This window comes from Ammodytes marinus (assembly GCF_949987685.1).
Source record: "Ammodytes marinus genome assembly, chromosome: 20".
Lineage (NCBI taxonomy): Eukaryota > Metazoa > Chordata > Actinopteri > Uranoscopiformes > Ammodytidae > Ammodytes > Ammodytes marinus.
The window spans coordinates 9,623,768-9,634,917 of NC_137224.1; the positions used below are offsets into that span (position 1 = coordinate 9,623,768).

Below are 11,150 nucleotides of genomic sequence, written 5' to 3' on the forward strand. Positions count from 1 at the left end.
AAACAAAAAGCTATTAGTTACCGGAAATTACGTCGCTTCGTGTTCGTCCTTTCCAGAAAAAATGGCCGCTGTTGACATCGACCTGCCGGTGGACATGGAGACACAAATCGGCAATCCGGACGAACTAGAAAGGTAAACATATTATTGTCCGCGGGTTAACATTGTGAAGTGTGTGTAGTTTGATAATAATCGAGGAGCCCTCGACTGAATTTACCCGCCGATAGATGAAAAGGCTCGGGGACAACAGCGCGAGCAGCCCGGGGACGAGCTAACCAGGGCTAGCTCGTAACAACGGGGACGTGAACCTCCTTTTACTGATTAAACTTACATTTGCCTCGTTTTACAGTAATGGCATGCGTTTGTTATCTTCCGTTTCAATGGTTTAGATTACGCCAAACTGTGGACTTTACTACATTTACTTCACGTACTCGTCAAGAAAAACCAAGCGGCGTGAGTTAGCTTGTCTTGACACATGCTCAGAGCTACATATTCTTAAAAAAAAACGATTTTCTTTAGGAGACTTGTTGGTGGTTAAACGTATTCAAAGGGACACATTGTATTACCCGAACACGGTAAATCAAAAGTCAGTCAACAATTCTCTCGCCGGACAGTTTGAAGTTCAGGGGTCAAATCTTTCATCTTTCTAGAATGTTCCATAAGAGGCAGCCGGATAGCTTTAGCTTTGACTGTGTACTCCAGCCATCAGTTAAAGTTTATAGTGATTATCTAACTTTCCAAACTCTACGTTATACCTTAAACAGTGTGACTTATGTAAACCCTGGCGAAACAGGCGATGTCGTCACGGCGAAGTTTTTACTAATCATTTAAGTACATTTACGATAAAGGTTTCCGGTGGTTTCAGGTGAGGTCGTATTAATTCACCTCTCCGGATGATTCATCATCCTTACCGGTAAAGGGTGGGTATGGGTCTATTCAAAGTTTTTTTCAAATGTTAAGTAACATGTTTGATTCCAATGGGGGGAAAAAAGAAAAATTACAAACGTCTATCAACAGCGCCTTTTTAATACCAGATACAAGGTGCTTCATAAAGACAATAGGCTACTGTATAAAACGTGTCTAAGAAGGATAGAAAAAAAGGAAAATAAATTAAATATATTGTGATATACATGTATAATTACAGTATTTACAAACAATACTTATGCATATAAAACCTACCAGAAACATGCCCTGCTGAATGTGAAAGATAATATAGGAAAGGGCAATTCTTGCTTTATTCTCGCATTGCATGTTTTATTCAGGAATAAAACATATCAGGACTGCAATGAGGCAGATAAGTAGCCTACAGAATTAAAAATCCCAATAATATAAAAAAATAAAAAAATAATAATAAATCAAACAGATATCCAAAGTTGGATATAAACATTGTGTATAACATTAAATTACTTATTATGAAAAGTAATTTAAAATATATCACTTATTCTAATGAGTGTGTATATGAATTGATGAAGGGGCTTATCCTTATTTTACTGGCTATGTGGCATAACTACCGGAACACAGCAATTCATCCGATATCGGCCTTTTTATTGGCCTATCACACGGTTAGAGTGAAAGTTTATCATCATTTGCATGTTCTTTAATCTTGGGCAGAGAGCAGCACCATGTTGGAGTCGTTGCCATGTTTTAAGCAGTGACTCATATATCTGGGCAAGCATTTACGTGTGCCTTACAATTAAGTCCTGAATGAAAACTAAATAGAAACATTCAGAAAATCATTGTTGCACTGTGGCCTTAAGCTCTTCTTGCTCATCCAACTTCATGTAGTGATGTCAAAGCCAGTTTTTTCCCTCATTGAAAAAAAAAACTGTTCCATGATGTGGACAGATTGGGGTGCGGCCTGAAGTAGGTTTTAATGTGTGTACCCACTCAGAGCAGCTTCTTTCTTTTCTAATGTGAATCAGCATTGATTCACCCTTTAACACTTGGTGCAAGTTTTGACAGAACCGCAGCAGGTGAATTTCACTATGCTATGTTTAGTACGGGGAATTTTGGACTGGGTGTACCATGCTTTCCTGTCCCGGTTCCAGGTGTAACACCACCGTCAAGTCCTTCCAGACACAAGCACTCTGATGGACACAAATGTTTACTAGCAAAACCATCTGGTCAGGCAATATTCATCAGATATTTTGATGAATGTATCTTCTGTTCCGTACATCTTGACATTATGTGCAAGGAGGAAGGTGTTTATGTTTTCATATTGTATCATCATATTTCTGCTATCTTCATATTGTACATGTTCCACTTTGACATTGTTTTTTCCCTCTCTCCAGACAAGCCGAAGGCTTCAAAGAGCAAGGAAATGATTTCTACAGCAAGAAAGATTACTCTGAGGCTTTCAACTTCTACACTAGGGCTATTGGTGAGATTACCACACACTACTGTTTATCCCTGGAATAAAGTTCTTGCAACAATTGGGCGATTGTACGCAGCATCCATTGGCCAGCCATTGTTTTTACTCTTGTCACAAATATACTGATACTACTGACCATTTTTTTTAGACAATCGGAGTCATTTTACAACTATGGGCACGTTTTTCATATTATTATATCATGATGTTGTAAAACGAGGAGTGAGCGAGTCCGCTAGTTAAAGGTGCTGTAAGCGGAATGGTTCTTTTAGCTAACTTCCTGTCAGTTACTGCAGTTAGCAGTCCCCTCGCTCGTCCCTACGTCACCACATTAATGCAAGCAGCAAGTTATCTAGCATCATCTCAGATCCATAAGTGTGATAAAACATGATAAAAAACATCAAAACAGACTTTGGGAAGGATTTTTACCTGCTCCGCCATTGTAGGCGCATAAACATTCACCCATGTGTCGCTCTGGCGTGCACCGGCAGTGAGACCATGAGTGAGACTGGTGTGGACGGGAGTGGGTTTCAGCGTTCTCTCTTGTGATGGGATAAAATTTCGGGATACTACATACAGTTTAATTGCTTATTACATGCAGAACAACTGACTAAGAGATTGGCTTTATGAAACGCGCACATCATGTAAGTGATTACTGTATGAATAAAGAGCGATTTAACACTTATATTAATATAAATAAACCGCTTACTTCACCTTTAATGTGTATGAGAGACACAGAGGCTCCGGGATTTATAGGTGATATGATCAACTTTGCGGATAACTTCATCTATTTTCATTGCTGTGTATCGCTGTTGTTTCGTCTTTAACATATTGCGAACTTGGCGACTTTGCTGCTTTATTTGGTTACTTTACAGACCCCTTTAGCAACTTAGTCAAAGTCGACAAGCGTCAAATCTAGCGACTTTTCTTTGAGCATTTGGGGAATGTTTGTGTTGCCAAAGCTCTGCAAAAGCATCTAACATTACCCGTTCAGCGTTTCCTCCTCTTCAACACTCACACAGCACTCACACTGCCAGTCTGACTAGATAGCAGCCCCCAGACAGCTGCAGCAGACAGACAGACCGCTCTGAGCAAGAGCTGCCAAAAAAGCTTACGTTATAGTTATATCATATGACAACAAAAACTTTGAAAATACATATTTACTTTCTAAACAAGGCTATCTGGTCAACCTTTTCTATCAGAATTGCATATTATGCAAATTATTTGATTATGTCATCTAGCTACTTGTAGTTACTTTTGGGAGAGCCCGCAGCTACTTTCTTTACAGAGGAGTTTACTTGCCAAGTTAGAGGAAGAAAAATCAGAGGATTCAGATGTAGAAAAAGGCTAAGAAAAAACAAAAAGTCTGAGGGGAATTGCTGAAGGAGTTTACATGGCTTAGGTATTGCAAAATCAAAAACATAATGAACTGTATCATCTGCTGTCAGTATGGTCCAAAACATGCTGGAAAAATAAAGTTTACCTAAGCTATCTATTAAGTACGCCTTAAGGCCAGGACACACCGGTCCGACTACCGACCGTCGCCGGAAAATGGAGTCTGTCGATTCAGGCAGCTCCAGTCTGCCCGTCGCGGCCAAAAAAGTGCCAAGAACACACCGAGCCGACTACTGACTTTCCGTACGCTCTGCGCTTGCGCGGGACGTAATGTCTCCATAACAGCGGCGCTAATCTGTATTGTGGCCCAAAAAAATACGGAAGCCGGAAATGATGGGACAGCTCTCTAGACCATAAAGAGCACCATTTTTAGCAGAGAGTGTCGAGCATGGTGTCAAGCAGTCAAGAAGGGTTGATGCATGTGAGTACTCGCTGAACGAAACAAACAAACAAACTAAAAAAATGGCTAGCGATGCGATACTGCTGTTTGTGCTACCCGCCTCACTTCCGGGCTTCACTGATTCGCTAGCCCTCCACCAATCAAATTGCTCCGACTGAAAAACTGAAAGACTGCCCGACGCCGATTGAACATGTTGAATCGGCTGAAAAGAAGCCCGATGACATCTACGACGGCCGACGTCACCGAACACACCAAACAGATATGCGTTTCCCCGCTTCTTCCAGACTATCCGACCATGTCCGATGGCCGGTTATCGCGCCGGTGTGTCCTGGCCTTTATATAGTTAGAATGGGGGAAAATGTGAATAATTGCGTTGCAGGTTGATTGTGTTGTGGCCCTACTTTTTCAGAAAGGAGCACCAGCGCTCCTAGTAAAAAAAGTTAGTCTGGACACCTGAAATCTCTATTCTCTTTATATCGCAAGGATATTTCTACTGCCCACATATTGTTCTCTGATGTTTATGTAATTTCAACCCACGTCTCAGTTTGCTTGTGTGTGACCAGGATTATATTTTCCCTTTCATTTAAAGATGCATGCCCCAAAAATCCCAGCTACTATGGCAACAGGGCAGCCACCCTGATGATGCTCAGTCGCTTTCGAGAGGCCCTGGAAGATTCCCAGCAGGCTGTGCGGCTCGATGACTGTTTCATGAAGGTTTGTTTTAACAGCATCATTGTCTCACACCTGCAGTTGAATCCGCGGAGTTGGAGAGCAATATGAACTAAACATTTGTTTCTCTTGTCGCACAGGGTCATCTGCGTGAGGGAAAGTGCCACCTGTTGCTGGGCAACGCCATGGCAGCCAGTCGCTGCTTTCAGAAGGTTTTGGAGATGGAGCCGAGCAACAGAGAGGCCCAGCAGGAGAATAAGAATTCAGTGACTATACTGGAGTTCGAACGAATGGCGGAATTTGGCTTCGAAAAGCGGGATTTCAGAAAGGTACACTAAATATACATTCTCATTTTTCTTTTTTCACCAAAATGTTTGTGAAAAACATAAGCTACATCTGTGGTATTTTCTTTTTCTTTTAATAAGCATCACATTTAAATAGAAATTGACAGACCTTCCTAACTTTTCTCTTGTCCTGATCTAGGTGGTGTTCTGCATGGACCGGGTCCTAGCTGTGGCCTCTGCCTGCCACCGCTTCAAAATCCTCAAGGCTGAGTGTCTGGCTCTGCTGGGACGCTATCCAGAAGCTCAGTCTGTAGCAAGGTAGGAACATCTGGGTCACTGTGTATGTATTTTTAATCTCCTGTCATTATTTTTTAGTACAAGCTTCTTGGGAGTGGATTCTTGGAAGTGTTGTCTCTTTCCAAAAGGAAGGATGGACTAAATTGACATATTCCTCACACCAGAGCTTTAAACCTAGCTTTCTTTTACAGCGACATCCTGCGAATGGATTCCACAAATGCAGATGCCTTGTACGTCCGAGGCCTGTGTCTCTACTATGAGGACTGCATTGATAAAGCTGTGCAGTTTTTTGTCCAAGCTTTGCGCATGGCGCCTGACCACGAAAAGGCCCGGTTAGCCTGCAGGGTAAGTTTTTATTTTTGTCTTGAATAAACGGACATGGGGTTACACCAAGTGCACTCACAATGAACAATTTGCTTCAAGTTCGAACAGCCATGGTTAAAAGATTCAAGTGGAGTTGGAGAAATACATGTATGCAGGTGACAACAAAGCTTTGGCAATGTGCTTTCAAAGGCAGTGAAGACAAGCAAGCAAATATCGATCAAAGGAAAAAAGGCTTTGCAAATGTTATGTTTTTTGACCTACTGTATGCAAATAATTCATTTGCTTAACCCATTGATGACTATGGCAATCTAGGATGCATGTCCTTAATGCCTGAGGGTTTTCTGAAAAAATAGTACGAATTGTCAAGTCTACCAAAACCTTAATATCTAAGCCTGTGTAGCACATAGAAACATGAAATAAAATACATTTAAAAGTTAAGGTTCACAGGTTTTATTTAAACATGCTCCCTTAGCGCTTACAAACCAACAAATATTTCTAAAAATCGTCAAAATTAGATGAATTAGAAAATTATTAAATATTGTTAATAAATAGATGCAATGTGTTGTGTGATTTTCGTCAGTAGTCTATAGTAGACCTTGATTCTGCGCACCAAACGCCACTAACTGTTCTGTCGCCGACATAGCTGGCGTATTTTTTTTATTATTTTGTTTTATTTTTTAATTTTTAATTTTTTTGATTGACATGATTTTCGGCAAACCACACAACTTTTGGGTGGTCACGTGGTCTTAAAAAAATCAACAAAACCCACCTCATGTGTATTTGAACCCAGTGCATTCTATGCTGGGAATGCCATGAAAATTAGATAAAGTAATAATGCTGCGCGACGCAGCATCAGGCAGGAGAGCCAATGTGGCATCGCGCAGCAGCCGTCATCAATGGGTTAAGAAGAATACAAATGTAAGCAGAACTTATTTGTTTACAAGAAAACTCCACTAGGTACCTTTTTAAGACTTCAAAAGAACAATATGACTCAAAAAATTAATTGGCAGCTTAGCTTTGAATCCATGGTACAAAACAAGAGAAAAATATTATAGTATCTCTAATTTCACTGAATGTCTAAATTCATTCTTTAAAAGTAACATGAGGACTTTTCTCTTCCTAAATCAAGAACGCCAAAGCTCTGAAAGCCAAGAAAGATGAGGGCAACCTGGCGTTTAAGAGCTGCAGCTATGAAGCTGCCTACCAGCTGTACACAGAGGCTCTGCTGATAGACCCCAACAACATCAAGACCAACGCTAAACTCTACTGCAACAGAGCCACGGCAGGAAACAAGGTAAAAACTAAATAATTATTATAATAAAAGCAACACATTAACTCATGTTTGGGTGTTAGGTACTGTTTTTGTACCACAGCCTTGCAGCGACTACTTCTCATTTCAGAGATGATGCTGTTTCATTATTTGTCTCCAAGTCACTTCACTTTCATTTACTTCTGCCTCATCACCAGCTGAAGAAACTTAATCAAGCCATTGACGACTGCACCAGTGCAATCAAACTAGATGACAGTTACATCAAGGCCTACTTAAGAAGAGCTCAGTGGTATGTTATACAAGTCGACATGAGGACATTTGTTTTTTTAATTTTTTTATTTAACCTTTATTTTTCCAGATAAAACATTTGTCTTCCTTTTGTCTTCCTTTTGTGTGTTTTTGTCAGCCTTGTGCATTGTTTTGAGTGACTTTGTGATGTTTTGGTTCCACAGTTACATGAACACGGAACAGTATGAGGAGGCCGTACGCGACTATGAAAAAGTTTACCAGACAGAAAAAACATCAGGTACTGCACTGTCTTGATTATTTATTTATTTAGTTAGTTAGTTAGTATTTTTACCCTAATGTACTAGCAGCTCAGGATGATTTCCCATTTCTTCCCCGTAGAACACAAACAGCTGCTGAAGACGGCACAGCTGGAGCTGAAGAAGAGCAAGAGGAAAGATTACTACAAGGTGCTGGGTATCGGCAAGACCGCCTCAGAGGACGAGATTAAAAAAGCCTATCGCAAACGGGCCCTAATGCACCACCCAGGTAGGGCAGCCATCTGGTTCCTCACACAGAACAACGCAGGACTACCTATTCTTGATAATGTTCGATAGTTATTTATATCTCTTCTCTTGTATTTTGCCTTCAAGATCGCCACAGCGCAGCGACACCAGAGGTGCAAAAGGAGGAGGAGAAGAAATTCAAGGAGGTGGGCGAGGCCTTCACTGTGCTCTCCGACCCCAAGAAGAAGGTCCGCTACGACAGCGGACACGACCTGGATGAGGACAACAGCGGCGGCTTTGACGGCAGAGGTAAGGGCCTTTTGAGGTTTTTTCTCTTTTATTCAACTTGCTGGTTATTATTGTGTGTTTCACTGATACCTCTCGAATCGTTTAGAAACATTATCAAACCATCAGTCTATCCTAAAGAAATTCCGCCTTATGGCATCTACTTTGTTCAGATGCTGCCAAAACTAATTCAGATTATTTACAAACTGGTGTATAAAATTATGTACCAAAGGGGCCAAAATACTCAAACTCATAGAATCCCACAAAGATTTAGAACTCAGCCCTGGAAAACAGTGGAAACCCAGTTCACCTATTTTAATATATTCATGCCACTCACCAACAACACTTAAACAGTAGGCCTGTGCCTTGGACGTACTCAACATGATGAGCACAAATGTCTATATTTGGCATTTCTGCTGACAGAATCCTTGCGTATGTAATTTTTATCCTCTCCCTGTTCGGCCTTGACCATTGCTATAATTTAGATTTTTCTTTTTCTCCAGTGCTTTAAAAAATAAATAATAATTCATGGTGGCCTAGAAGTTCCTCTGTCTCTCTGTTGTGTTTATTACCAGCTCACCTCATTGCATTTGCCTTTGCTTCCTCTCCCTAGATTTCGACGCAAACAACATCTTCAGGGCTTTCTTCGGTGGCGGCCATGGCGGTGGTGGAGGTGGAGGTGGAGGTGGAGGATACAATTTCGATTCCAGTCCAGGTATTATTATTTTTATAAACCAGTTTAGACATCCCTTAAGCTTGTTAAAGCATGAAAGAATTGATCGGATAAAGGGCATCCTGTTCACTCACTTTTTTCCTTGTCGTTTTTTTCCCCCCTACCAAGACAATGGACCTGGAAATTTCTTTTTCCAGTTTGGTTAAGGAGAAGGAAGAAGCATGCGGGGGCAAGTGCAGCCCCTTAGAGGACAAAATCGAGTTGGACCCACAGTCACCTCTTGATGCTCATACTCCCCGAGTGTCTCGCAAAAATCTCCTCCAATTTTTTCTCATTAAGAGGTTTTTGATTATTGCATTCACTCCTAAATTTTACTCTGTACATTGATGCTAATACACATTTGGAAGGGTAATAATTCAGAGGCTTTAGTTAAGGATTAACATTGTAAATAAAGAAGTGCTTAAAATCTCTTTTTTTTTTTTTTAAAGTCTGGATTAGCTGATCAGAGCATGCCCCCTGTTGCCAAAATCAAAATAATATTAAATAAATACCTTGTTGAACTGCCTCAACCTTCATACTTGTGAGACATGTAAGCATCATCGGTTGATTAGTTTTCGAAGACATAATGTGGTATATACGTCTTTTAAAGGTTCACCTCGGACAGCGTGTCTCTTCAGAGCGAGAGTCAATGTACTGTGGAAGTTCAATGTCAAAAAACTGACCTCAGGACAGCATGTTAAGGACAACGCCTAGTCTCTCGCAATTGTTTGTGTGTGTTTATGTGTGTGTCCAGGTTTTTAATTGACCTGAATTGACCTGCAGGGTTTTGTTTCTTTTCTTCTCCATGCTGCATTGTATATTTGACTCGAATGTAAATCTTTTCTGTGTCCATAAAGTTTTTTTTCTTTTTCAGTCTTCCCTCGGCCTATTTATATTTATTGTACTGTATATTCTAAGCTGCATACAGCAGAATGCCAGTGTTCATTGTCTTCCCCGAGTTTAATTTTTTTTATTTGTAAGAGACTAGTCTGTAAAATGCTTTCCCACCATCAGATTGTGAAAGTAATGAGCCAAAATCTGCGTACGTACACTTGTGAATTTCCCTCTGTTGAAAACACAGACCGACCGCACTTCTGTCCCGCTGTCCCATTCAAAATGGTGCCTTACCGGAATGAGCAGATCGATTTTACCATCGTAGAGGAGACCCAACATCAATGGCTTCAGAGCTAGCCACATCTTATTTGAAAAGGCAACACTTACACTTGTATAGCATGTTGGGTTTGTTTTTTGGGCCCTTACAACAAAAACAAAAAAAGGGCACTTTCCTATCAAACCAGAAAATGTATTCTTTATCCTGTCAAACATGAAGGACTGAACTCTCCTTTCATGTCACTATCAGCCACACCTAGCTGTCATCCACCTATACTTGACATGCACGTTCTGTCAGTACAGCCCTTCCCCTACTTGTTCCACCTGTTTTTTTAAGGGGCACCGATAGTAGGTTGGGAGATTCTGTTAATTGTTCTATCACTGATCTATGTATCATTTTTAAAAACTTGTCACAGTATTAGCCTAGACATGTTTTTTCTTATTGCGAAAAATAAAGGCTTGTCTTTTACTGTATTGCTGGTCTTCTCTCTCAAATTATGTCTTTGTAATCTTTTTCAAGATTTTGTTACTAACTTTTTTTGAGTATTTTTAATTATGCTTTATACCTTTACTTCAGTTCATTTCAGAGGAAGAGTACTTTTACTCCACAACTAAGAACTTGTTTGAAAGCCATATTTACTTCTCAGATTAGGTATTATGCACTTTAAAATTAAAATTCAAGATTGTTAAACTGTCATTGGCAATCCTTGACTCTCAGGCAGGCACAAGCGAAGAGAGAAATATGAGTAATAGCATGGCTTAAATTTTTCAGGAACAATGCCAGTTTTCAGGTAGAAAGCCGTTTTGAATTAATATAATGCTTAATTTAATATATTGTACATATTTCCTCCTCACAGGCTCACATATCCTTTCTTGCTTTAAACCCTGGTAATAGTGCAAATACAATTTTAAATGTATAAAGTTATGTAGATAAAGCATATAATTCAAAGTCAATAAAATAGAATACTCTAAAATGAAAATATGTATATGCAACATGTACAGATGTTAATTAAATGGAGATTTGAGGGTTTATTTAAATGGAGTAAAGCAGATTGCCTAATAAAAATGTTATTTGTCCTTTTTGACCAATGGTTATTTTAAGATGTAGGCTACATCATAAATGGATGTATTGTAACACTATAAACAAAGTACTTACAACTCAGTATTTTTAGACTTTTTTTCAGTTAAATATTTAAGTAGGACTACAGGTTCCACCACTTTCATACTATGAGACCAAATTTACATTTAAACCCATGTAAACAAGAGTAACACATTCATCACAATTGTATGGATTTGAGTGTTTTTATA

At 39.8% G+C, this 11,150-nt stretch overlaps 1 protein-coding gene across 1 annotated transcript; it reads left to right on the plus strand.

Annotated features, from left to right (window-relative positions):
* Positions 1 to 53: 53 nt before the first annotated feature.
* On the plus strand, positions 54 to 10,316 carry LOC307266701 (dnaJ homolog subfamily C member 7-like). Its single transcript, XM_080048789.1, has 13 exons — positions 54 to 132; positions 2,289 to 2,377; positions 4,750 to 4,874; positions 4,970 to 5,158; positions 5,313 to 5,431; positions 5,602 to 5,755; positions 6,864 to 7,028; positions 7,202 to 7,293; positions 7,457 to 7,530; positions 7,632 to 7,778; positions 7,883 to 8,044; positions 8,634 to 8,735; positions 8,862 to 10,316. The coding sequence occupies exons 1-13, from the start codon at positions 62 to 64 to the stop codon at positions 8,897 to 8,899; spliced, it is 1,527 nt and encodes a 508-aa protein (XP_079904915.1). The 5' UTR covers positions 54 to 61; the 3' UTR covers positions 8,900 to 10,316.
* Positions 10,317 to 11,150: the final 834 nt, after the last annotated feature.